Below are 27,944 nucleotides of genomic sequence, written 5' to 3'. Positions count from 1 at the left end.
AAAAAAAAAAAAAAAAAAAAAAAAGTTAGTGGAACTAATCTCTGGGGATAGCCATTTCCATTTCTTCTTACAAAGCTCTCCAGTCTTCTTGGAGTCTCTTTGACTCCAGAGTTTTTGCATGCTTGTACAGACACTCTTCTTTTGGACATAGCCCAAATTTCTCTGTCTGTTAATCAGTAGTGGAAAAGGCCAATGTATCCAGAAGAAGCTCTGTGACAAACAAAACTTAGTCCACATAAAGTGGTACAATGTAGTCTTCTTCTAGACCAAACTTGTCTAACCTGAGGCCTGAGGGCCACATGTGGCCCAGGACAGCTTTGGATGCAGCCCAACACAAATTCAGAAACTTTCTTAAAATATTATAAAGTGTTTTTGCTTTTTTTTTTTTTTTTTTTTTTTTTTAGCTTATCAGCTGTCATTAGAGTTAGTGCATTTTATGTGTGGCCCAAGACAATTCTGCTTCTTCCAATGGGGCCAGGGAAGCCAAAAGATTGGACACCCCTGCTCTATACCCATGCTCTCACCCCTGCCTAATCTTTCTGACTTGTATTAGCTTTTACCTTATGCTTCACCACATATTTGCCCATGAACTATGACACTGTCTTTCCATGTGAAAGTTGACTGTTCATTCTGCTGACACATTCGTTTCTGACCATGGCTACACCTTTTACTATATTTCTGCAGAAGCTTGTCTTTGACCTCTGCCACTGTTTCTCTGGCCTCTGAATGCTGACTCATTCCCTGGGCAACCTCAGTTTCAATTCTGATAGCTCTCTGACATTTTGTCATGCTACAAAGTTGAGATGGGACACCTCTCAGGTTAGCATGTTGTAATTTTATCTAGTCAGTTCAAAACTCATGAACACTGGGCTGGGCGCGGTAGTTCACACCTGTAATCCCTGTACTTTGGGAAGCCAAGGCTGGCAGATCACTTGAGTTCAAGAGTTCAAGACCAGCCTGGCCAACATAGTAAAACTCCAACTCTGCTAAAAATGCAAAAATTAGCTGGACATCATGGCAGATGCCTGTAATCCCAGCTACTTGGGAGGCTGAGGCAGGAAAATCACTTGAGCCTGGGAAGTGGAGGTTGCAGTGAGCCGAGATCGCGTCACTGCACTCCAGCCTGGGCGACAGAGCAAGACTGTGTCTCAAAACAAAAACAAAACCAAAAACAAAAACAAAACTCATAAACATTAGACTTATAAAATTTCATGCCTGCAGTTAGACACTTTGCCTCTACAGTCTTTTCGACCACCATTTTCTCTGTGTTACGCTTAACACATACCTACAACATTTAGTTTACTGACTCAGAATACCCGCAGAAAATCTGACCTAGATAATTTTCTCTTATACAAAAGTAGAACAATTACACATTCTCTGGGCTCTGCTAGACAAAGACCCGACTTCTTGTCATGAAAGCCCCTTGCCATGCCCTTTTGAGGAAGCCAGGAAAATTTTTGGTTTGCTGCCAGGTGTGTAGAGTTGTATTATGGCTTTTCCAGACTAGGTGTGAGAATGCATCTTCCCATAGTGGGGGAAAACATTAGCAGATGATGGTAAGTTTACCAGAAATACTCGTTTTTTTTTTTTCTTTTGAGACAGAATCTCATTCTGCCACCCAGGCTGGAGTGCAGTGGCACCATCTCAGCTCATTGCAACCTCTGCCTCCTAGGTTCAGTGATTCTCCTGTGCCAGCCTCCTGGGTAGCTGAAATTGTATGCGTGCGCCACAACACCCAGCTAATTTTTTTTTTTTTACTTCTAGTAGAGACGGGGTTTCACCGTGTTAACCAGGCTGGTCTCAAACTCCTAACCTCAAGTGATCCACCCTCTTTGGCCTTCCAAAGTGTTGGTATTACAGGTGTGAGCCACCACACCTGGCCAGTTTACCTAAAATATTCTTACCCTTTAGGTATGTTACATGGAAAGTGGGGTTTTGTGGGCTAATATATGGAAACCTCTCACATATAATATTTCTACAGAAAATGGCTTTCGGCCGGGCACAGTGGCTCACACCTGTAATCCCAGCACTTTGGGAGGCTAAGGCAGGTGGATCACAGGGTCAGGAGATTGAGACCATCCTGGCTAACACGGTGAAACCCCGTCTCTACTAAAAATACAAAAAATTTAGCCGGGCACAGTGGTGGGTGCCTGTAGTCCCAGCTACTTCGGAGGCTGAGGCAGGAGAATGGCGTGAACCCAGGAGGCGGAGCTTGCAGTGAGCTGAGATCGCACCACTGCACTCCAGCCTGGGTGACAGAGTGAGACTCCGTCTCAAAAAAAAAAAAAAAAAAAAAAAGAAGAAGAAAGAGAAAATGGCTTTCAAGTTCCACATTGACAAGTAACTTTTAAGACAAAATCTGAGCAAAAATTAAGGCAAGCATGGAATCCAAATTCTTCCCAGAGGTCTTTCCCATTAAGTATAACATTAAAACAGCAACAAGATTAAACTCATTTAATTCCCTACTCTGAATATACATATGAATTGATAAGAATATGTTTATGTAGTAGAGATCAAATTGTATTTCAACATACCTGTTGTCTTCCTCCAGATTTATCCTGGATAATAGTCCTAGCAACAGCACCAGTAAACACACAAGATCTGAAAAATGAACTGACGACATTGCAAAGGCCTATGGCTATTAAGTCCTGTAAAGAAATGGCAGATGCTTTAGGCCCCCCTCTTTGTTGAAGAATGCTGATTTTATTTTGAGTTGAAGGCATATGGTTTATTTTTTTACATGAAGATAGGGTTGTTTGCATCACTTGAAATAACAGATTGAAATATTATTAGGCTAGGCGAGGTGGCTCACGCCTATAAGCTCAGCACTTTGGGAAGCTGAGGCTGGTGAATCACCTGAGATTGGGAGTTCGAGACCAGCCTGACCAACATGGAGAAACCCCATCTCTACTAAAAATAGAAAATTTGCCAGGCTTAGTAGCGCATGCCTGTAATCCCAGCTACTCAGGAGGCTGAGGCAGGAGAATCGCTTGAACCTGAGAGGTGGAGGTTGTGGTGAGCCAAGATTGCACTACTGCACTCCAGCCTGGGCAATATGAGTGAAACTGTCTCAAAACATAAAAATAAAAATAAAAATAAAAGAGAAAGAACGAAAGGATGGCACATCTGATTTTCTTGATTAAACTGAATCGTCATTTTAGCTAGTCATCACAAGGAAAGTGCTTTTTCAAGGTGAGAAAATGAGACTCTGGCATTTTTATTCTCTTTCAAGTGATGACCAGGACTTAGGATGACAGGGAGAAGCATAATGCTATTCTCCCTGCCTTATGTACTAACCTAAAGGTCAAATTTGGCTGGGTGCAGTGGATCACACCTGTAATCCCAGCACTTTGGGAGGCCGAGGCAGGCAGATCATGAGGTCAGGAGTTCAAGACCAGCCTGGTCAACATGGTGAACCCTCATCTCTACTAAAGATACAAAAATTAGGTGGGCATGGTGGTGAGCGCCTGTAATCCCCGCTACTTGGGTGGCTGAGGCAGGAGAATCGCTTGAACCCGGGAGGTGGAGGTTGCAGTGAGCCAAGATCATGCCATTGCACTCCAGCCTGGGCAACAAGAGCAAAACTCCGTCTCAAAACAAAACAAATAAAGGTCATATTGGAATACCCGTTGCTTCCATATTTCCCTCTTGAGTTCTAGGGAAAAGGCCAAATTCAGAGTAGTTGAAGATTTTCCCTAAAAGACAAAAACTATTTCTGGGAGGCCAACTGTATGATATTAGCAGCCCTCGCTTTGCTGTTGTTGCTGTTGTTGTTGTTGTTGTTGAGATGGAGTATCACTCTGTCGCCCAGGCTGGAGTGCAGTGGTGTGATCTCGGCTCACTGCAAGCTCCGCCTCCTGGGTTCACGCCATTCTCCTGCCTCAGCCTCCCAAGTAGCTGGGACTACAGGCACCTGCCACCCCGCCTGGTTAATTTTTTAATTTTTAATTTTATTTTTATTTTGTAGTAGAGACTAGGTTTCACCGTGTTAGCCAGGATGGTCTCGATCTCCTGACCTCGTAATCTGCCCGCCTTGGCCTCCCAAAGTGCTGGGATTACAGGCGTGAGCCACCGTGCCTGGCCCAACCCTGGCTTTTTATAGGATGTTCTGCAGCATTTCTTATTGCACCTCAGTATGTGGTTGGAGGACTTGGTAGAAAGCAAGCTAAAATTAAGAAAGGTGAAACTCTCCTAACTTAACAACATGATGCCATAATTTTCTGGACTTTCTGTACCATATCTGTTCTAGGGCAATAATACTCAGGTTAATTCAAGTGGTCTCAAAGTTAAGTATCCCTCACCTCTCAAAAATCCTTTGTGATTACTGTCCAAATCATGGTCCAAGTGGCTCTTCAGTTAAAAAAGACTCCAGCCTTCATGTTGGCAGAAGGCTTTGATTAAAGAGCAAAGAGTTAAGGATCAGAGAAAGTAATAGTCCTCTCACCTGGTTGGAATTGACACTGTAGTTGTGAAGACTGGCAATCTTCTTGCCCAGAAATATGAGCAGAAAGGAGCTCACTAAAGATAAGGAGATGGCTTGTAAAATTATCTTGGGAAGAAGGCTGAAATCTGGTATTACAGGAAACAGGAAGCTGGAATAGAATAGTGGAATTATTTCTGGATAGGAGGAATCCTTTCTTGGTATCTCCACCACTCTATTCTAATATTGGGCCGTCCTGATTTTTTTTTTTTTTTTTTTTAATGACAATAGGGACAAGTGGAGTGATTGAGGCAGCAGCCTGCCAAAACTGCCAGCAAACCAAGCCACGTTATGAAAGCCATTGAGAGAACATGCTGTTATGTCTTGTAGTTCAGTGTGTTTGCCAGGTAGCAATGACAATAAGCAGAACAGACAAAACCTTAAAGATTCATGAAAAATGGTTTCTTGATACTGTTTGAGACCATACCAATAGGTGAACAATAGGTGGATATTTAAGGAAGACATGATGCCTATTTTATAGAATCTCTTCCAGAAGTTGAATATGAGGCAATACTTTCCAAGTCTTTCTATAATGTCAACATATGGCTGGGTATGGTGACTCACGCCTGCAATCCCAGCACTTTGGGAGGCCGAGGTGGGTGGATAACTTGAGGTCAGTCAGGAGTTCGAGACCAGCCTGACCAACATGGTGAAACCCTGTCTCTACTGAAAATACAAAAAATTAGCCAGGTGTGGTGGTGTGCACCTGTAATACCAGCTACTCTGGAGGCTGAGGCACAAGAATCTCTTGCACCCAGGAGGCGGAGGTTGCAGTGAGCAGAGATCGCACCACTGCACTCCAGCCTGGGTGATAGAGTAAGACTCAGTCTCAAAAAAAAAAAAAAAATCAATATACTCGGACACTAAAACCAGACACAGATAGCACAAGAAAAACAAAACAAACAAACAAACAAAAAAACCCGAAAAACAAAACTCAGGCCAATATCCTTCATAAACATAAATGCAAAAATTCTTATCATTTTAGCAAGTCAATATATAAAAGGATAATACACTATGATCAAGTGGGGTTTATTCCAGAATGAAGCATTAGTTTAACAGTCAGAAATCAAGCACAATATTAACAGACTATAGAAGGAAAAAGAAATCTTGATGATTTGGGGGGAGTAGTGTTTTTCCATAGATCCATACTGGCGTAATTCTTTAAGTCAAATCTGGAAGCACAAATATGCTTCCTTTTTTATTTCTCTAGATTACTTTCTAAGTCAGAAAAAATATCTAAGTGTTTTAGATAAGGTTTTCTACTTGAAATGCTTATTCGTTCTTTTGATTATCTTTAATCATTCATCAAAGACAAGTATGTATGCCTCAACAGTTGATTTCCTTTTGATAAATTATATAAAAATCCAAATTCAATAAAATGAATCATGTAAATACTCTTAGGAAAATTATTTTAGAAGAAATTTTGTGATATCTATTTCCACAAAGCAAATAATCCCTTATCTAATTAAAATTTCTTATTAGTTCTTACATTTTAAATTTTATTTTTGAGTAGAAAGAATTAACTTTTAGCACCTCGAAGTGCTAAATATCATTTTCTTCACCATCCAACTATGTCTTCTTCTTTTCTTCTTCAACTTCTTTTTTTTTTTGTACTGAGACCAGGTCTTGCTGTATCACCCAGGCTGGAGTGCAGTGGCGTGATCATGGCTCACTGCAGCCTCAGCCTTCCTCAATAAATCCTCCCACCTCAGCCTTCCAAGTAGCTAGGATTTCAGATGCATGCCACCACACCTGGCTAATCTTTTTTTTTTTTTTTTTTTTTTTTTTGAGAAACAGAATCCCCACCATGTTGCCCAGGTTGGTCTTGAAATCCTGAGCTCAAGTAATTCGCCTGCCTCAGCCTCCCACAGTGCTGGGATTACAGGCATCAGCCACTGCGTCTGGCCCTACTGTCTATTTTAATTCCTTGTTTATAATTTATAACTTACAAGTTCCTTTGCATTTTCCCAGTAATTAGCTAAGTAGAAGCATAACTGAATGCTTAGAGGTAGTTATTTAAGTTATCAAATTCCACCTTTTTGTCTTTTTAAGAAGCTAGGTAAGAATGTGGCTGTCCCAAAGAGGTACACAGTAAATGTAATTTACTACCCCAATCTATATTAGTAAAGCTTGAATGTTTAGTATGATAACAACATAAAATACTGTTTTTCCTTTCTGTTCTCTGTAACATTCAATTCTTGTTAGCAAATGAGGTTAAAAGGGAACATGGACACAGCAGGAGCTAACTTAAATTGTCCAATCTTACTATTCTCTAGCAACCCTGGATAAATACATAATAAAAGAGAAAGCTCAAAGCAACACTTAAAATTAGACTTTTGAAATGCTCACTTGTCCATCTGTACTTTTGAATTTTATGATAAGAGATAAGTGAAACTTGGCTGTGTGGGTTTTTTCTTTTTTCTTTTTTACTTTTTGAGATAGTCTCCGTCTATTGCTCAGGCTGGATCCTGGCTTGATCCTGGCTTACTGCAACCTCCAACTCCCTGGTTCAAGTGATTCTCCTGCCTTAGCCTCCCAAGTAGCTGTGATTACAGGCACACACCACTATGCCCAGCTAGTTTTTGTATTTTTAGTAGAGACGGAGTTTCACCATGTTGGCCAGGCTGGTCTCGAACTCCTGACCTCAAGTGATCCACCTGCCTCAGCCTCCCAAAGTGCTGGTATTACAGTCATGAGTCTCTGTGCCCAGCCTGGCTGTGTGGTTTTGAAGTCATCGATAACAGAAGCATATTGTGTAAGTATAACAGAGTGGTTGTAATTATAGACTTTGGAATTAAGGAGAAATATGTTCAAATGGTAGCTCTGCCACAGAGGAGCAATGTGCTAAGTAATTTAAACATGGGAAGCCTTAGTTTCCTTAGCTTAAAAAAGAAGACAATATCTACCTCAAAGCATTACTGTGGGGAGCAAATGAAATAATACAAATATGTAAAGTGTCAGTCCCACTGTTGTTATTATTTTCTTTTTCCTGAGGACGGAGACCGTGTCTTGCTTATCTTTGTATTCCCTAGTACCTAGGTGGTGTCTGCCCACATTTTTTAATTGACTGGAATTTCAAGTTGATTCAGCCATCATCAGATTTCATTGAGAACTGGGTAGGATATGAGACTAGTTCAAACTGGTTGTGTCAAAATAGCCTACATTTGCCCAGGTGTGGTGACTCACGCCTGTAATCCCAGCACTTTGGGAGGTGGAGGTAGGAGGAACACCTGATCCAGGAGTTCAAGATTAGCCTGGCTAACATGGTAAAACCCTGTCTCTACAAAAAATACAAACATTAGCCAGTCATGGTGGCAGGCACCTGTAATTCCAGCTACTCAGGAGGCTGAGCAGGAGAATCACTTGAATCTGGGAGGCGGAGGTTGCAGTGAGCTGAGATGGTGCCATTGCACTGCAGCCTGGGTGACAGAGCAAGACTGGTCTCAAAAAGAAAAAAAAAAATAAAAGCCTACATTTTGTGATCCTGGAGTTTAGCAAGTAGGCTTCACTCTTTACAGGATTCCTTATTATACAACGTGAGGAAATGGGCAATGCTCTTCAAAAGCCTCCCTGTGAGTCAAGAAACTGCAGTATATTGCCTTTCTTAGCTAATGTGATTCATCTGATTAAGGGTAAAAAAAATAATTTCCTAACAGAAGCAAGAGCCGTGCCTCATAGTCACTGGTAAGAATTATAATGTAAATTGATTGTGAGTCCTTAAGAACTCCATATGCCAGGCCATTTGAAGATCACTTTCTACCCAGAGTAAGAAAATAATGTTGCTCAAGGGCATCAATTCTAGCCGGGCACCGTGGCTCACGCCTGAAATCCCAGCACTATAGGAGGCCGAGGCAGGAGGATTGCTTGAGCCCAGGATTTTGAGACCAACCTAAGCAACATTCAAAATGCTGTCTCTACTAAAAATGCAAAAAATTAGCGGGGCGTGGCAGTGCACGCCTGTGGTCCGAGCTACTCAGAGAGCTGAGGTGGGAGGATCACTGGAGCCTGCGAATTCAAGGCTGCAGTGAGCCATGATTGCTCACTGCACTCTAGCCTAGGCAACAGAATGAGACCCGGTGTCAAAAATAAATACATAAATAAAAGTAGGGCATCAATTTAGTCTAAGTTTGTGAAGGCAGAAGGAACGTTCATCTTCTGAACACAGAGCCACAGGAGAGAGGCTAGAAAAACCGAGGCATCTCTTGTCCGCTCCTTGAGAATTAATCAGAGAGGTATGGTAGTTCAGAAGGCCTATCATGTGCTATTTAAAAAACACATGAGATTCTCTGGTATTCAGTGCATATAACAGTTTTCCTGAATAAGGGGACTGGCTCAACTATAAGAGAGACAGAGGCTGACCAGAGAAGACCCAAGGAGTTGTCCCTAGCCCTTCTCCTTTCATGAACCTCTGTGTTCTAAAATGAATTTTGCTTTGGCCAGAGACTGCTAGTAGAAAATATCAATCAGGCTGTGTGGTCAGAGGCCAAGAGAGGGTATCAGAAAGAGAAATGCAATCTTGAAGAGTGGAATTACTGACCTATAAGGAATCATGTCAATAAGCGTCTGGCTGGTTTCTGTGGCCATGCTTATCTTGTTTGCAATCACAGTGAAGCCAATAATCTGTAGGGGGTAAAAAAAAAAAGGGGGGGTGGCATATGATTACCTAAATATAGTGCATCGCTTCCAGTAGCAGAGTTGCCCATAGCCTCTGGCAGGACAGAAAATGAAACAGGCAGCAGTCCCTACGCATGCAAGTTGGAGAGAGAGGCGTGGCTAGTTCAGCGGAGCAAGGCAGGCATTAGAGATCTTTCCCGAAGCTTTTGGTTCTCTAAGCTCTTTTCAGCATTGTAGCCAGAGTGCAAAACAACTTGGTCTGTGACACGTGATGGGAACAAATGGATGCCATGAACTTCTGTATCCCCACCAACTCTATTTATTTTTTCTTGTTTTAATATTTAATATCTTTGAATCTCAATGGCTTTCAGTGAGATTGATCCATTTAAATACAGAATGACTTGGAAAATACCTGTCTCTTTGCTCCTCTTTAAATAAAGAGATGTGTATTTCAGAGTGTATCAGGAAGTGGGGAATCTCCCCACCAACTTTAAACATCTAGATTAATATAAACATGTTTTCAGATAATGGCTGTATCAACTTTTCAGTTTCAAAAGCTTTTAGTTCCAGGTACATTGTAGTAATACAGATATGCCTTTCAGGGGCTTGTTGAAGTATATGAAGAGAGAAACATGATTAACCCTTAATAATATGGAGCAACATTTAATTGCACAAAGAAAAAGTTCTGTAGCAAAGCAAGTACCTGCTTTCCCCCCGCTTTCATTTACTTCTAAAAATGGCAATTCTCCCTTTAGTCCCTGACTTTTAATTAGAGGGAAAAGAGACAACCTAGCAGCTGTTATAGCTTATAAAGACTCTGCATTGATGCAGATTAAACCGGAGACAAGACACCTCAATTCCTAGGTTTTAAAATAGCAGTTATACAGTTGCTTTATCCCATTCTTCCTACTAACACATACATCTTTCCCCAGCATCTACTGCAGGAATTCAACCAGACGCTGAACAGGACAGTAGTTGGCTAACCTGTGATACTGTTATCAGACCAATACCCCTAGGAAGTCTACAGATTAGAATGGAAGGAAGAATCTGGATTACAGCTTGGATCAGAGAAGAAGAGTCTTGGTTTCCATATAGTTAAGAGGCAAGAAGTATGACAAGTATGGCAAGGAACTCTTATTTCCAGTATAAAGGTAATATTTGCTCACAGAGAAAAATGAAGTAAATATGAAACATTGAAAAACAGAAATAACTCATCCAAAGACAACTATTGTTACTTTGTTTGCTATACAGCTTAAATACACATAAATTATGAACATATAGTGTGTATAATTTCTTATAGCCAAGGGTCTCTTGAATTACCAGTATAGTCTACCTGGATCTCAGTTGTTGCCTTGAAAATTTTCCTAAATATTGAGTCTGCTCTTTTTTTTTTTTTTTTTTTTTTTGAGAGGGAGTTTTGCTCTTGTTGCCCAGGCTGGAGTGCAGTGGTGCAATCTCAGCTCACTGCAACCTCTGCCTCCTGGGTTCAAGCGATTCTCATGCCTCAGCTTCCTAAGTAGCTGGGATTACAGGCATGTGCCACGACACCTGGCTAATTTTTTAGTAGAGATGGGGTTTCACCAGGTTGGCCAGGCTGGTCTTGAATTCCTGACCTCAGGTGATCCTCCTACCTTGGACTCCCAAAGTGCTGGGATTACAAGTGTGAGCCATTGCACCTGGCTGAATCTGCTCTCTTAAGGACAGATTGATAGATGTGTGCAGTTTCCTCCAGCACATCTAAACATTAGTAGTTTCTTCGTGGGTGCTGTGAGAGGCATTTTAGACCGTAGACCATGGGTGCCTCCATCCTCCCTCTCTCATTTTCCTCACTGCTAGGGGTAAGAGGGAGGTCTTTTTCTAGTTCTAACCTGCATCTCTAATCCCTGCTATGTGACAGAAACTGTGTCCCCATCACTTGACTTGACATGTGTATAGGTAGTGTATTGCAGGCTTCAATAGCCTGTGAGCACAAAGTAGGTCACAAAAAGGTTAATGCCTAAATTGCAATTATTCTAAGCCTTCACCTATTTTATTGCCGGACCTCTGTTTCCTCCCCTACCTCACCTCATGGGGCATTGTAATTACTTATAGCATTCTCCAAAGGAATATACCCTCCCTCCCTCTCTTCCTTCCTTCCTTTTCTTCTTTTCTTTTCTTTTTCTTCTTTTCTTTTTTCTTCTCCTCCTCCTTCTTCTTTCTTCTTTCTTCTTCTTTTATTTTTTAGACAGAGTCTTGCTCTGCTGACCAGGCTGGAGTGCAGTGGTGCAATCTCAGCTCACTGCAACCTCTGCCTCCTGGGTTCAAGCAATTCTCCTGCCTCAGCCTCCTGAGTAGCTAGGACTACAGGCATGCGCCACTATGCCCAGCTAATTTTTTGTTTTTTAGTAGAGATGGGGTTTCACCATGTTGGCTAGGCTGGTCTTAAACTCCTGACCTCGAGCAGTCCACCCACCTCCACCTCCCAAAGTGCTGGGATTACAGGCGTGAGCCACTGAGCCTGGCCCCCAGAGCAATATCTTGACTGTGGCTCGCAAACCAATCTGTCAGTCATAGTCAAACCACAGCATTCTTTGCACTCTCACTTCTCTCCTTTCCTTATAACTCTGATTCATGTTGATTGCTTTCAAGGCTGTGTAAACCAAAAACAAAATTCTAAGGTCCCAATCATCTGAATGGACCCCACCTCTTAGCCAGGGGAATTCCAAAGTTAACCTGAAAAAACTAGTTCAGGCCATGATTGAAGCAGGGGTCAGACATACCTCATTACATCCCTCCTCCCCTTTGGAATTCAGGAAAAGTCAGCCAGCAGTAACCTCAAAACAGACCCTTAAGTCTGATAAGAAACATTTACAACCCATCCTCTTTGAAGCCTGCTACTTGTAGGCTGCATCTGCATGACATAACTTTGGTCTCCACAACCCCTTACTGTAACCCAGACATTCATCTCTATTGATAATAACTCTTTCTATCAATTACCAATCAGAAAAATTTTAAATCTGCCTGTGATATGGAAGCCCCCACTCCTTCAAGTTGTCCCACCCTTCCAGATCAAACCAGTGTAAATCTTACAGGTATTGATGGATATATTGTGTCTCCCTAATGTGAGCTTGGCTCACTGCAAGCTCTGCCTCTCGAGTTCACGCCATTCTCCTGCATCAGCTGTACCCTGACCACCTTGGGCACATGTTGTCAGGACCTCCCTTCAGAGGCTGTGTCACGGGGGCTTCCTTAACCTTGGCAAAATCAAATTTCTAAATTGATTAAGACCTGTGTCAGATACATGTGGGTTTACAGGCTGCTTGAAGGAACATCACCATGATCCTTGGTGCTGATGTCGCTTAAGAGAGGGCTGGGCATGGTGGCTTACGCCTGTAATCCCAGCCTTTGGGAGGCCGAGGTGGGTGGATCACGAGGTCAAGAGATCGAGACCATCCTGGCCAACATGGTGAAACCCCGTCTCTACTAAAAATACAAAAATTATCTAGGCATGGTGGTGTGTGCCTGTAATCCCAGCTTCTCAGGAGGCTGAGGCAGGAGAATCGCTTGAACCTGGGAGGCAGAGGCTGCAGTGAGCTGAGATTGCGCCACTGCACTCCAGCTTGGGAGACAGAGCAAGACTCTGTCTCAAAAAAAAAAAAAAAAAAGAGGGCTGCTGTCTGTTCATGGGTGCTGTCTGCTGGTGACTACAAAACTTAGCCTTCTAAGGTGCCAGAGCTGGGCTGGGTTCTATGAAAAGGAGAGGCTGCCTCTGACTGCACCCTACAAACTCCATATACACATTGTTCCCTGAGCTCTAGAGCACCATTTGTATCCAGGGTTTTGTTTTTAAGAATTGACAGATAAAAATCATACATATTTGTCATATATAACATGTTATTTTGAAATATGTATATACACATTGTGGCATGGCTGAATCGAGCTATTAACATATGCATTACTTCACATATACATCTTTTTTTTTTTTTTTTTTGAGACGGAGTTTTGCTCTTGTTGCCCAGGCTGGAGTGCAGTGGTGCAATCCCGGCTCACTGCAACATTCATCTCCTGGGTTCAAGCGATTCTCCTGCCTCAGTCTCCCAAGTAGCTGGGATTACAGGCATGTGCCACGACACCCAGCTAATTTTGTATTTTTGGTAGAAACAGGGTTTCTCCATGTTGGTCAGGCTGGTCTTGAATTCCCGACCTCAGGTGATCCACCCGCCTCGGCCTCCCAAAGTGCCAAAATTACAGGTGTGAGCTACCATGCCTACATATCTTTTTTGGTGTGGTGAAAACACTTAAAATCTACTCTCTTGGCAATTTTCAAGAATATGATACATTGTTACTAACTGTAGTTACTATGTTGTACGACAGATCTCTTGAAATTATTCCTCTTATCAAACTGAAATTTTGTATCCTTTGGCCAACATCTCCCCACACCACTCTCCTGCAACTCTAGCCCCTGGTAACCACCATTCTACTCTTCACTTCAATGAGTTCAACCTTTTTAGATTCCACATATAAATGAGATCATGCAGTATTTGTCTTTCTGTGCCTGGCTTATTTCACTTAACATGTCCTCTGGGTTCATCCACGTTGTCCCAAATGACAAGATTTCCTTCTTTTTATTTTTTATTTTAATTTTTTAAAACCAAATACCCAGTCTTTAAGCAGAAGGATTTCCTTTTTTCTATAGGCTGAATAGTATTCCATTGTATATGTATACCACAATTTTTTAAAAATCATTTTTTGTTACATGTCTGTCAACTAATACCTGTATATACTACATGTATCCATTTATCTGTTGATGAACACTTGGGCTGATTCCATCTTAGGTGTTTTAAATAGTGCTGCAGCGAACATGAGAGTGCAGGTATCTACTCAACATACTGATTTCATTTCCTTTAGATACATACCCAATAGTGGGATTGCTGGATCTGCCTTCAGGGTTTTGAAAAATCTTTTTTTTTTTTTCTTTTTTTTTTTTTTTGAGACGGAGTCTCGCTCTGTCGCCCCAGGCTCGAGTGCAGTGGTATGATCTCGGCTCACTGCGACCTCCGCCCTGCGAGTTAAGTGATTCTCCTACCTCAGCCTCTGGAGTAGCTGGAATTACAGGCACACACCACCATGTCCGGCTACTTTTTGTATTTTTAGTAGAGACAAGGTTTCTCCATGTTGGCCAGGCTGGTCTTGAACTCCTGACCTCAGCGGGTCGGCCCGCCTTGGCCTCCCAAAGTGCTGGGATTATAGGCGTGAGCCACCGTGCCAGGCCCTGAATTCAGCAATCTTAAAATGAAAAATGCTGACTTAGAAAATCTGAGTTTTATTGATGAAAATATCTTTATCATGATAAAATATTAATTATAACTGTAAAATATAAATTTTACCAGAAGATTTTAGAAAAGAAACAAGAGGCCAGGTGCGTTGGCTCATGCCTGTAATCCTGGCACTTTGGGATGCTGAGGTGGGCAGGTCACTTGAGGTCAGGAGTTCGAGACCAGCCTGGCCAACATGGTGAAACCCCCGTCTCTACTAAAAATATAAAAATCAGCTGGGCATGGTGGTGGGCGCCTCCCAGCTACTCAGGAGGCTGAGGAAGGAGAATCGCTTGAATCTGGGAGGTGGAGGTTGCAGTGGGCCGAGATCGCGCCACTGCACTCCAGCCTGGGTGACAGAACAAGATTCTGTCTCAAAAAAAAAAAAAAAAAGAAAAGAAAAGAAACAAGAAACATTATTATTAGACAGTGAGCCCTAGCTCTGCTACTTACTAATGACATAGATTAGAAAAAACATTTAACATCTCGTTTGCCTCAATTTCCTTGTTATATATATTTATTTTTATGAAGGTATAATTTAGACACAATAAAGTGCAAAGCTTTTAGATATAAAGTTCTATTTTTTTTTTTTTTTTGAGATGGAGTCTTGCTCTGTCACCCAGGCTGGAGTGCAGTGGCGGGATCTCAGCTCACTGCAACCTCCGCCTCCCAGGTTCACGCCATTCTCCTGCCTCAGCCTCCCAAGTAGCTGGGACTATAGGCGTTCGCCACCTCGCCCGGCTAAGTTTTTGTATTTTTAGTAGAGATGGGTTTCACCATTTTAGCCAGGATGATCTCAATCTCCTGACCTCGCGATCCGCCCGCCTCGGACTCCCAAAGTGCTGGGATTACAGGCATGAGCCACCGCGCCTGGCCAGTTCTATGTGTTTGAGGAATTTATATGCCAGGTAACTGCCACCCTAATTAACACCTAATTAACACATGAAACATTTCCATCACCCTGATAAATTAGTTTTCTACCACTTACTATTTAATTTTTCCATGTGGGCAGCCATTAATCTTTTTGTCATGATAGATTAGTTTTTCCTGCTCTAGGAATTTATGTAATGGAATTATACAGTATGTAGCCTTTTGTGTCTTTTTTCTTTCATGCTACATAATGTTTTTGAAATCCATCCATGTTGTACACACGTGTGTGTGTTTATCTCCAGTTTGTTCCTTATTGCTGAAAAGTACTCTCTTGTAGGAAATCATTACACACATTACAGTATGTTACATTTTGTGTCTAGAATCTCTCTCTACTTTGTAGAGGTAAACAGTCAAAACAATTAGAATTGAAGCATGGAGAATAAAATCAGGATTCCAAAAATGGGATAGAAGCAGAAGCAATATATTCTAGGATCTTGGCAGTAGCCAAAATGAACTGTTTTGTGGACAACAGTCATCTGTAGGGACCTTAACATTGGGGCATAAGGTGAGTCGCAACCAGGGTGCCCAGTGATCTGTATAAACTAGGGCTACAAGATAGGCATCGTTAGGAGATTTGACTGGTATGTCTGTATTTCTTGGGAAGGACTGGTCTTGACTTTATCCTCAGCTAATTGCTGTTGTTGAGATTGTGTTTGCTGAATAAGCTTGCATTTTGCTTGCTTGAGTTTTGTTCTTTTTTTTTTTTTTCCTTTTGAGATGGAGTCTCTCTCTTTTGCCTAGGCTGGGGTGCAGTGGCGCTATCTCAGCTCACTGCAAGCTCTGCCTCCTGGGTTCATGCCATTCTCCTGCCTCAGCTTCCTGAGTAGCTGGGATTACAGGCACGTGCCACCCCAACTGGCTAATCTTGTATTTTTAGTAGAGACAGGGTTTCTCCATGTTGGTCAGGCTGGTCTCGAACTCCCGACCTCAGGTGATTTGCCTGCCTTGGCCTCCTAAAGTGCTGGGATTACAGGTGTGAGCCACTGCACCCAGCATCTGCTCTGTGGTTCTTGAGTCAAACCTGTGCTGTTGGATACATGTCCATTTTTGAGGCCATTTCTTTCTGAAGGCTGGGGTTCGGGTATGGGTCCTTATTGAACAAGATGTTCAAAGCTTCCAGTTGTTTCTCCGTGAACATCGTATGTTTCCTTTGTGAATGCATCTGGTTTTAGCCATAGGAAAGGGCTGTTCATTTCCTCCTTGGTTCTTTGGCCCTTTGTCTGTTTATCGTTTATATATGAGATTGCTTGTGCCTCAATTCTTGGATTTCATTTTATTTTAATTTTTTTAGGAAGGTCCTCTGAGTCTGACATCTTCTAATCTAGATGTGCTCCTATGTTCAAGTCCAGGGATGAGCTGCCTCAATTTCCTTATTGTAGCATAGTGAGAAGGAATGGAAGTTGAATAACAGTATGATTTCAACTACATTAAAATAAAAATAAAATATTTATGTAGAAAAAGATGGAAATTCACCAACATTGAGGCTAGGCCTGTCATATGTGTGTCTGAGAGAAGAAAGGAGTAAATAACTGAAAACACTAAAGTATCACTAGTAGTTGACTTTGGATGGTGCAACTATAGGAATTTCTTTTCCTCTACCACTTTTTAAAACTTCCTTATGTTTTTCAAACTTAGAATGAGCCCGTATTTCTTTCACAAGGGGAAAAAAACCTTATCTTTGAAATATTATGAGAACAAGGCAATAGATAAAAGTACTTGGAAATAAGCATTTTGTGAGGCAGATCGATTGTGCTGTTGTGACTATAGTTAATAATGGAATTGCTTGAGAGTAGATCTTAAATGTTCTCACAACAAAAATAATAACTGCTGCTAGGGATGCAAGGTGAAAAAAATTAAAAATGATAATTAGGCCAGGCGTGGTGGCTCACGCCTGTAATCCCAGCACTTTGGGAGGCCGAGGTGGGCGGATCACCTTAGGTCAGGAGTTTGAGACCAGCCTGGTCAACATGGTGAAACCCTATCTCTACTAAAAAATACAAAAATTAGCTCGCCATTGTGGCACACGCCTGTAATTGCAGCTACTCAGGAGGCTGAGGCAAGAGAATTGCTTGAACCTGGGAGGCAGAGGTTGCAGTGAGCCAAGATTGCACCACTGCACTCCATTCTGGGCAACAGAGGAAGACTCTGTCAAACAAACAAACAAACAAACAAACAAACTTGATTTAAACATTTCATAATGTGTATCTATATCAAAATATCACATCATAAACTATAGATTCAATTTTTATTTGTCAACTATAGTATCAAAATATTTTGGAAAAAGAAAATACGCATGTTTTCACAAATATAAGCATCTATCGAAAACTAAATGTATTCAGCTTTTACACAATTCAACTCAACATTTTTTTTAAATATTAAAATTATGTAAACCATGAATTTGGGACATCAAAAACACCTACCAGAAATAATTCCATGGGAAACTCAATGGGATACTGATTGAAAGAAATTCTGATACATTTGTTGATTCGCAGAGCAACAACAACAGTTAGAAATAGTAGAATGCTGGTGGAATTAGCTTTTGGGAGAGCTACACAGTAATTAATTATGTCCTGAAAGAAAATAAAATTACGGAGGCTTAGAAAGGGATATAGTAATTGCCTAAGTCTAGAAATGGACACTGTAGATTAACTCAAAAAGAAGTCCCCAAGTAGAGTTTGTGGGTACAAAGGTCTTTATGGGCATTACTAGAATAGTGAGGGCAAGCATGGTGGGGGTGGCCATTTTTGTAAAAAGAGGGACAGTAATGTTCAATAAGGACAAGGAGAGAATACACTGTATGTTTTAGTATAATGAACAGGCCGTAGAAGTTCTGTTTATAAGCCAATAGTTATTAGTTTTCCCAAATAATATACTGTAGCTTAGCTCCTACCCTATTCTTACATTCAGGAACTACTTAGTATTGTATATCCTTTAGATGTTTTAGAATATATGTCTGTTATAAGGTAGGTAATGAAAAGAACTGTGATATATACAATATCTTAAAGGTCAAATTTTAATATATATCATGATAGTTTAAAAGGCTGACTGAAATGGTTAGTCAACTGAAAGCATGGTCTGGCATCTGCAATTAATCAAGATCCTAATTCTCCAATAAAGGAAAATATTTCTAGTACCCTCTTGACTAAGCTGCTATTGGCTGTGTCTCCTTTCAGAATGGGCAGGAGTCTCCCCACTGAGGTCCACCTCTCTTTGGAGGCAAGAGGAGTGGTATTTGTAACTCTGGGTAAGAGTTGAAATTACTCACATAGAAGAAGGAGATGGGACCGGCATGGAAACTAATCATAATCCCGAAGATGCAAGTCAGCTGGGACAGCATGATATGCAGTGCCACAGCAGCCAGGTAAGCACTCATTGCAGACTCCGGAAGGTAAGTGGCAATGAAGCCCAAACCCAATACGCCCATTGTTAGCTGCAAAGAGAAAACCAGAGTGGGGCAGAATGTCTTCAATCCAGCAATGGCACCAGTGGCACTCTCAAGGAAAAGAAGGATTTCCAACAGAAAAGTTAGGATAGGCCCCTTTGGTAACTCTTATAACTCTCTTTCCTTAATGAACAGAAGTTGATAACATGGGTCCTTGTGTGTTGATCAAAGGCTCCTGACAAGTGCTAGCCCACACTACTCCTTTCCTTCTTTGTGAGCAGTCAGCTCACTTAAGTTCTTGCCCTGGAATCTACTGCTCTCTAGGTTGACTTGGGGAAAACAGGGACAAGGTGATCAGAACAAACCTTTGCCTATTTATTCATTCATGAGACAGGATCTCACTCTATTGCTCAGGCTGGAGTGCAATCATAGCTCACTGTAACCTCAAACTCCTGGGCACAAGGGATCCTCTGCTTCAGCTTCCCAAGTAGCTGGGACTACAGATGCACACACCACTGAGCTAAGTTTGTTTTTTTTTTTTTTTTCCGTAGAGATGGGGAATCTTGCTATGTTACCTAGGCTGGTATCGAACTCCTGACCTCAAGTGATTCTCCTTTTTTGGCCTCCCAAAACCCTGGAATTACAGGCATGAAAGCACTGTGCCTGGCCTGCCTTTGCCTTTTTAAACCTCTTTCATTAGAAGCTTTGATAGCCCTTTTCAGGAGATGTTAACATTCCTCTGAGGAATGCAGCTTTTCACAAAGGAGAAGATAATTCCAAAACAATGGGATCGAGCTCAAACTTCTTGGCCTTTGACTCTTATCTTTACTGAGAATGATTAAATTGAATTTATTTATGTTTTCAGGATTATGCATATCCTGAAGAAAAATAAAAAAGGTATTTTACATGTCAATATACATATATAAAATTTATGTTATAGCCAGGCGTGGTGGCTTATGCCTGTAATCCCAGCACTTTGGGAGGCCGAGGCGGGTGGATCACGAGGTCAGGAGATGGAGACCATCCTGGCCAACATGGTGAAACACCATCTCTACTAAAAATACAAAAATTAGCTGGGCGCGGTAGCGTGCGCCTGTAGTCCCAGCTGTTGGGGAGGCTGAGGCAGATGTGAGCCACCATGCCCAGCCCTCTTCCTTTTTTAGATGAAAAAAGCTGAGGCTTGAAGGAAGAGAGAAAGCATGAGGCCCCTTGATAATTAAAAGGCTGCTTGTGTATTTTGTCTTATCCCACAAGATTAAACTTTTTAACTACAGGAAACTATATATTGTTTTTTAAATTTTTGGTCTGTTAAAGTACCAAATTCATTTCTCTGTGCCAACTAAGTATAACTTATTGATGCTTACTATGTGACAGGCTCTAGGCTAAATACTTTGCATGCATTTTTTTCACTTAATCCTCCTAAGAACCCTGCAAAACAAATATTATTCCTGCTTTACACATGAGGAAACTGAGGCCCACCAAGGTAAAATAATTTACCAAAGTTCACACAGCTCATAGTGTCAGGGCTGGAGTCTGCCCACGTTGATAGCCTGCCTTTGTAGGTACCCAATAAATCTTTACCTAATGAAAGACAGTCCCAGGGGAGATCAGTGAAAATCAACTAGAGAGTGGGTTAGTTGAGAAAAAGAGAAGTAAGCCTGGAAGATGTGACTTTAGTTCAGTGGGTGAACTTTTGGTGATAGACTCTCAGAGGAAATTAAAGACAGTGCCAAAATAAGTTTTGAGATTTTAATGAGTCATTCATATTATTGTCCTTTAGCTGTGGTCCTTGTCAATGCAGAAAAAGGATTCCAGATCTGACTCTAAAGCTTACTAACCCAAAGATAGTGTGTGAGCCTGTGAGGCCATTATTATTATTATTATTATTATTATTATTATTATTATTATTATTATTATTTTGGAGACAGGATCTCGCTGTGTCACCCAGGCTGGAGTGCAGTGGCATGATCACAGCTTACTGCAGCCTCAACCTCCTGGGCTCAAGTGATCCTCCCACCTCAGCCTCCTGAGTAACTGGGACTACAGGCACATGCTACCATGCCCAGCTAAATGAGGCTATTCTTATTGATGGAATATAAAGTAATTTTTGGCCGGGTACAGTGGCTCATGCCTGCAATCCCAACAGTTTGGGAGGCCGAGGTGGGTGGATCACCTGAGGTCAGGAGTTCAAGACCAGCCTGGCTAACATGGTGAAACCCCTTCTCTACTAAAAATACAAAAATTTGCTGGGTGTGGTGGCATGCACCTATAATCTCAGCTACTCGGGAGGCTGAGGCAGGAGAGTCACTTGAACCTGGGAGGTGGAGGTTGCAGTGAGCCACAATTGTCCCATTGCACTCCAGCCTGGGTGACAAGAGCAAAACTCCATCTAAAAAAAAAAAAAAAAGAATATGAAGCAATTTTTAAAAAGGTAAGATCAGGAGGGGAACTCTGGACTAACAGTCCCCAAACCCCCAGGGCCATGGACCGGTACTGGCACTGGTTTGTGGCCTGTTAGGAACCGGGTGCTGCACAGCAGGAGGTGAGCAGTGGGCAAGCAAGCATCACTGCCTGAGCTCTCTGCCTTCTGTCAGATCAGCCACAGCATTAGATTCTCAGGGAAGCACGAACCCTATTGTGAACTGCACATGCAAAGGATCTAGGTTGCGTGCTCCTTTTGAGAACCAAATGCCTGGTTATCTGAGGTGAAGCAGTTTTATCCCAAAACCACCACCCTCCCTGGCCCTGACCTGCCATTTGTGGAAAAACTGTCTTCCAGGAAACTGGTCCCTGGTTGCAAAAAGGTTGGGGACCACTGCTCTGGACCATCGTCCCTTAGACCCTTTGTCTTAGAGGAGAAAGGACTGAAGAGAATGTTCAATATCTCCTCCTAAATCAGTGGTAGATGATTTCTGAAGAGAGAGAAATTTATCACTAAGGAGACACCCTATTCACACAGCCTCTGATTTTTCAAAAAATCAATCACTGCAGTTCCAGGTATATCACAATGGATCACAGGAGCAGTATGAGGAAGGGGTCTGTTTATAGCCCCTTTATTCAGTTCCTTTTCAGGGATTTGAAGACTCAGATCCTACCTGAATAATCCCAGTCAGAAAAGTTGTGGTTGCCACCACACTCAAGGATTTATTATAGCCCATAAGGTAGGAGGGGGCAGAAAACTCATCCTTGACGAAAGATCCCATGACCAGGTGACCACTGTTGAATGGGCTGACTTTCAGAACATTGATCAGCAGAGCACTCACCAGAAAGAAGGAACCTATGGAAGAAGATGTTAGGCAGAAGGTGAAGTTTCAAGTCCAGGTAAACTGATACTGACAAAAGCAAGGTATGGTTGAATTCTGGCTTGTCCTTCATCTGAATAACTTTTCTCATTTGAAAGTGGCCACTGAGAAGTAAGAAAGATTGAGAAAGAGAACTGTGGCTCCACATATTGTGACCAACTCATGGAATTTAGATGGTGGTGGTCTAGGTATTCAGTCTCTTTGTATTATGGGCATGTTGAGTGGAATGGAGAAGTTGACTGAAATGGGTGTCAGGCTCAGCTACTGTGTCTGCTCTTAGAGAAGGTTAAAAGTGAGATGGCAGTGAAAATATTAGAAAACAAAGCAATCGCCAGGCATGGTGGCTCACACCTGTAATCCCAGCACTTTGGGAGGCTGAGGCAGGTGGATCACCTGAGGTCAGGAGTTTGAGAACAGCCTGACCAACATGGAGAAACCCCATCTCTACTAAAAATACAAAACGAGCTGGGTGTAGTGGCGCATGCCTGTAATCCCAGCTACTCAGGAGGCTGAGGCAGGAGAATTACTTGAACCTGGGAGGTAGAGATTGCAGTGAGCCGAGATGGCATGATTGCACTCCAGCCCGGGCAACAAGAGCAAAACTCCATCTCAAAAAAAAAAAAAGAAAAAAGAAAACGAAGCAATCAATAACAATAGGAAGAAAAATAATACTGACACTGAGGTAAATTAAACTTATTTCAAACATTATTTTGTTTAGTCCTCATATTGTCATACCACATATGAGAGCAAAGGTACACCTTAACTTTAAATTTACCTAACATAAATAAATTTCTAACAACCCTTATTATAAGTATTTGGAAATGATTGTGAGGTTCCTCAGAAACTTGGAAATATAGAAATAAAGTTGTTTTCTTGGTGTTCAAATGTAAAATCAACACATAATGGATTGAATAAAGACATGAGCTATTCTTTATTTTTATTGTTTTATTTTGAGATGGAGTTTTGCTCTTGCTGCCCAGGCTGGAGTGCAGTGGTGTGATCTCGGCTCACTGCAACCTCTGCCTCCCGGGTTCAGGCAATTCTCCTGCCTCAGCCTCCCAGGTAGCTGGGATTACAGGCACCAGCCACTATGCCTAGCTAATTTTTTCTATTTTCAGTAGAGATGGGGTTTCACCATGTTGGCCAGGCTGGTCTCAAACTCCTGACCTCAGGTAATCCACCTGCCTTGGCCTCCCAAAGTGATGGGATTGCAGGCATGAGCCACAATGCCTGGCCATGAGGTATTCTTTTTTTGTTTTTTTTGAGATGGAGTCTTGCTCTGTCGCCCAGCTGGAGTGCAGTGGTACAATCTTGGCTCGCTGCAACCTCTGCCTCCTGGGTTCAAGCTATTCTCCTGTCTCAGCCTCCTGACTAGCTGGGACTACAGGCACCTGCCACCATGCCCGGCTAATTTTTGTATTTTTAGTAGAGACAGGGTTTCACTATGTTAGCTAGGCTGGTCTCAAACTCCTGACCTCATGACCCACTTGCCTTGGCCTCCCAAAGTGCTGGGATTACAGGCGTGAGCCACCGTGCCCGGCCAAGCTATTCTTAAAAAAGAAAAAGTAGCACTTCACATCTGGAAGGATGGGATGTTAATCAGACTGAACATAAAAACATATATAAAGAATGTGTCGGCCGGGCGCGGTGGCTCATGCCTGTAATCCCAGCACTTTGGGAGGCCGAGGCGGGCGGATCACAAGGTCAGGAGATGGAGACCATCCTGGCTAACACGGTGAAACCCCGTCTCTACTAAAAATACAAAAAATTAGTCGGATGTGGTGGCGGGCGCCTGTAGTCCCAGCTACTCAGGAGGCTGAGGCAGGAGAATGGCATGAACCTGGGAGGCGGAGCTTGCAGTGAGCCGAGATAGCACCACTGTACTCCAGCCTGGGTGACAGAGCGAGACTCCGTCTCAAAAAAAACAGAATGTGTCATTCAGAATGGTAAATGTTGGTGGATTGGTCAGTTCAGTGGAGAAATCTAGGAAAAGGCACATCACTGAGTAAATATTGGCAATAACCTTCTAAACTTATGGGGGAGTTTTGTGATTTGATTTCTATGCAGGCTCACCTAGGTGAAGTAAATGTGCTGATTCTATGACCTTTAATTAGTCTGGCCTCTGTAATAAGTTATTTCTAATTATAAATTAGTAGATGGACTTTTGACTCAGGGAAGGGAAGTACTTATCGTAGGGATGTCAGTGTTTTGATTACTGTGATAACATTTTCTCATTGTAAATTAATAAGCTGGCTTGCTGTATTACAAGTCAGCCCATGGAGTTTGGTTAATATGGGTCAGATGAAAGAAATATCTGCTCTAGGAGTATTGACATAATCAATTCTTTTTTTTTTTTTTTTTTTGAGACGGAGTCTCGCTCTGTCGCCCAGGCTGGAGTGCAGTGGCCGGATCTCAGCTCACTGCAAGCTCCACCTCCCAGGTTTACGCCATTCTCCTGCCTCAGCCTCCCGAGTAGCTGGGACTACAGGCGCCCGCCACCTCGCCCAGCTAGTTTTTTGTATTTTTTAGTAGAGACGGGGTTTCACCGTGTTAGCCAGGATGGTCTCGATCTCCTGACCTTGTGATCCGCCCGTCTCGGCCTCCCAAAGTGCTGGGATTACAGGCTTGAGCCACCGCGCCCGGCCGACATAATCAATTCTGAATCTTCTGGGTTGAGGGAAGTCAGATGCCAATGTGTGGTGATTTCTCAAGGAAAGTACCTCTACCCTTTAATTTCTTTGGGAAACAACTTGCTGGCCTGTTTTCTGGTGGTGACAATAATGATACACTAGAAGTATTTATTTCTACAATCTGAACACTAACTGTACGGATAGAATGTCCACCTCCTGCTTCCTTTCTTTCTATCTTAAAGATAGTTTTATGTTGGGTTCCTTAGCAATAAATATATGATCAGGATGGAAACTTCATCCACCGCATGTGTATTTCAGTGCTGAACTCACCAATGGACATTTGATGACATGATCCAAAAATTACATAAATTACTGAAGAACAGAAAGCTGCATAAGCGATGTTGAGAGGAGGAATCAGTTGCCTTGCCAGCAAACTAAGTGTCAGGCCTGAAAAACAAGATAATTTAAGAAAAAGCAGCTTGGCTTTAAAAGTCACCTTAAATAAAAGCTGTAAAGAATATTTAAAATAAAAATCATCCATGTATATAGCTGACTGAGTGTGGTAACAGTATTTCTGGACATATAGTCCTTCATTAGTACTTTTTATTATCTGCTTTGATTCCTAGCTTCTCTTCCTATTTTGCCATATGCTTTTTACACTTCAATCCAATATCATAGGCTGAAACATAGGTCTTAATACTAAACTTGTGAAGCAAATACCACAGCAATAAGACCCCTAATTCCAACAGCTCAAAAGCAGCCCCATCCTTATTCCTAGCCAAGCACAAGCAGGCCCTGGGAATTCTCCAGGGCTGAAGATAAAACTGGAGAGCAAGGCAAGAATCACACTTCACTGACTTGAAGTTGGTATGTGTTGGTTCTCTTCCATAGGCCAGTCACTCCAGTCTCTTCCTTCAGCTCCTTCTCTAATACTTTCTTTTCTAAGAAGCACCATGAGAATTTGGAAATTTTGAAGCAAATGGACTAACAGGCATAGTGTCATCCTTTTGATGCTTCAAGCCCCTATTTCCTTCCCTAAGAGTCTGTCCTCAATTTACATCATACCAATATACTCATCTAAATTCAATGATGAATTTAGTGAGGTGGTTTATTGTCTTAGATAAGCAAGGCTCCTTTTTATAAGACATTTCAAACATATACAAAAGTAGAGTTTAATGAATTCCATACACCCATCATCCACTTCAATGGTCAACCCATAACCAATCTATGCTCCTACTCCTCTCTCACCCTATATTACTTTGAGGCAAATCCAAGGCATTTGATGATTTAATTTGTAGATATTTTGGTATGTGTCTCTAAATGATAATACTCTTGTAATTTTAGTACAATATCATCGTTATCCACTCAGTGTTCAAATTTCCCTGATTATCTTACAAATGATTGTTGTGGTAGAGGGTCTGTAAGATGATGTACAATGGTCAATTGGTATTCTTGCCCTTGCATAATTTCCTCCCCATTAAGTGTGGAATAGACTTACTAATTTGTTTCTAAGGAATAGACTATAACAAAAATGACAGGATGTCACTTCTGAGGTTAGGTTGCAAAAAGACTTTTGGTTTCCATCTTGGTTGCTCTCTCATTCACTACCTACCAGAGGTAGCTTCAAAGGTTTGTAATCTATGCAGTCAAGACAGAGTCCTAGGCTTAGAAGGACTTTGCACTTGGTTTAATGCTTTGCTGTCACTGTCTTGAAATTCTGAATAATTTTTGAACTAAGGTCCCTGTGTTTTTATTTTGTATTGGGCCCAACACATATAGTTGGTCCTGCCAGCGGCCATGCTGTGAATATGGAGAAGCCAGAATGGGGAGGAACTCAGGCCTGCCAACAGCCATATGAGTGAGCCTGGAAGCAGATCCTCCAGCCTCAGTAGAACTTTGAGATAACTGCAGTCTCACAAGAGACCTTGAACCAGAGGTATGGTGAGTTTTGGGGTGATCTTTAAAAAATTATTTGCTGTTACGTGTTGTGCTTTGTTTCACAATCTGTGTGTCTAAATCAGGACCCAAATATGGTCCTTACATTGGTTGATATGTCTCTTAAGTCTCTTGTAATCTATAGGATTTCTTCACCACATTTTTGTCCCCTAGGCAAGGCTCTATTGATTGCAAGAAACAGAAAATCTACTCAAATTAGCTGAAGCAAAATAGGACATTTATTAAAAGGGTGCAAAGGGCAGTTAGACCTCATCAGAGACTGGAACCAAACTAAAAAGCCATCAGAATCCAAGGCTGCTACCTTCCCATTCTCTTTGTCTCCAGGGTTCACGGTATCCTGTCTTCGTTTCCAGTTTGGGACTATTATGAACAATATTGCTATGAATATTCTTGTGCATGTCTCCTGGTACACAGATTTACAAGTTTCTCAAGAATATATAGCTTGAATTTCAGCTTCTGGGGCATTTATTAAATAATGCCAAACTGTTTTCCAAATAGTTGTGCAATTTATACTACCACTAGTAATGTATGACAGTTCCCATTATCCACATCTATGCTAGCACATGATATGCCAGATTTTTAATTTTAGTGTGCATGGTGATAATTCATTTCAATTTCATTTTCTGCTTTAGTTATTACTAATAATGTTGAGCACCCTTGTCTAGTTATTTTTATGGATTTATAGGAGTATGTATATTACAAATAAATCCTTTGTTGTATATTGTTTTGCAAGTATCTCCCATTCTGTGATTTGCTTTTCAATCTTTTTTTTTTTTTTTTTGAGATGGCATCTTGCTCTGTCTCCCAGGCTGGAGTACAGTGGTGATTGATCTTGGCTTGCTGCAACCTCCACCTCCTTGTTTGAGTGATTCTCCCACCTCAGCCTCCTGAGTAGCTGGGACTATAGGCGCACGCCACCATGCCTGGCTAATTTTTGTATTTTTAGTAGAGACGGGGTTTCGCCATGTTGGCCAGGCTGGACTCAAACTCCTGACCTCAAATGATTCACTCACCTCAGCCTCCCAAAGTGCTGGAATTACAGGCATGAACCACCGTGCCTAGCCGCTTTTCAAACTTCACAGTGGCTTTGAATAGATAGAATTCTTAAACTGTACTTACTTCACATTGATCAGTCTTTTCCCTTGGGCTTTTCCTTTTGCTTTCGGTGTCTTATTTAAGAAACCTTTTTCTACCTCAGGATCATAAAGATATTCTCTTATGTTATTCCAAAATGTCCTTTATGTTTTAACTTTTACATTTAGGTCTTTAATCAACCAGGAATAGATTTTTGTGTACGGTGTAAGGTAAAGGCCTGAAATGTTTTTTTCTGTATAGAGACCCAAGTGTTTTACATCA

General features: G+C 41.8%; 1 protein-coding gene and 2 long non-coding RNA genes across 4 annotated transcripts in view; 2 read left to right on the top strand and 1 right to left on the bottom strand.

Annotated features, from left to right (window-relative positions):
- The window catches only part of LOC111542970, a 22,999-nt gene extending 3,944 nt beyond the window's left edge, over positions 1-19,055 (top strand). The window contains exons 2-3 of the long non-coding RNA XR_002731710.3: positions 10,027-10,245; positions 18,492-19,055. This is a non-coding gene — a long non-coding RNA (uncharacterized LOC111542970). The remainder of the gene's footprint in view (positions 1-10,026; positions 10,246-18,491) is intronic.
- The window catches only part of SLC26A8 (solute carrier family 26 member 8), an 80,240-nt gene that overhangs the window by 29,476 nt on the left and 22,820 nt on the right, over positions 1-27,944 (bottom strand). For both annotated transcript variants that reach the window (XM_023212633.2, XM_031935649.1), the window contains 7 exons: positions 24,963-25,079; positions 21,796-21,977; positions 18,584-18,748; positions 17,739-17,888; positions 9,018-9,100; positions 4,445-4,592; positions 2,535-2,648 (listed from right to left, as the gene is read on the bottom strand). In XM_023212633.2, the coding sequence (XP_023068401.1) occupies positions 2,535-2,648; positions 4,445-4,592; positions 9,018-9,100; positions 17,739-17,888; positions 18,584-18,748; positions 21,796-21,977; positions 24,963-25,079 (959 nt within the window). The remainder of the gene's footprint in view (positions 1-2,534; positions 2,649-4,444; positions 4,593-9,017; positions 9,101-17,738; positions 17,889-18,583; positions 18,749-21,795; positions 21,978-24,962; positions 25,080-27,944) is intronic.
- LOC111542971 overlaps positions 24,686-27,944 on the top strand; it is a 14,131-nt gene continuing 10,872 nt past the window's right edge. Inside the window, exon 1 of the long non-coding RNA XR_002731711.3 lies at positions 24,686-26,568. This is a non-coding gene — a long non-coding RNA (uncharacterized LOC111542971). The remainder of the gene's footprint in view (positions 26,569-27,944) is intronic.

The sequence above is a fragment of the Piliocolobus tephrosceles genome, chromosome 5 (assembly GCF_002776525.5).
Source record: "Piliocolobus tephrosceles isolate RC106 chromosome 5, ASM277652v3, whole genome shotgun sequence".
NCBI lineage: Eukaryota > Metazoa > Chordata > Mammalia > Primates > Cercopithecidae > Piliocolobus > Piliocolobus tephrosceles.
The sequence above is the reverse complement of the archived record's forward strand: the minus strand, read 5'-3'. Positions and strand labels throughout refer to the sequence as shown.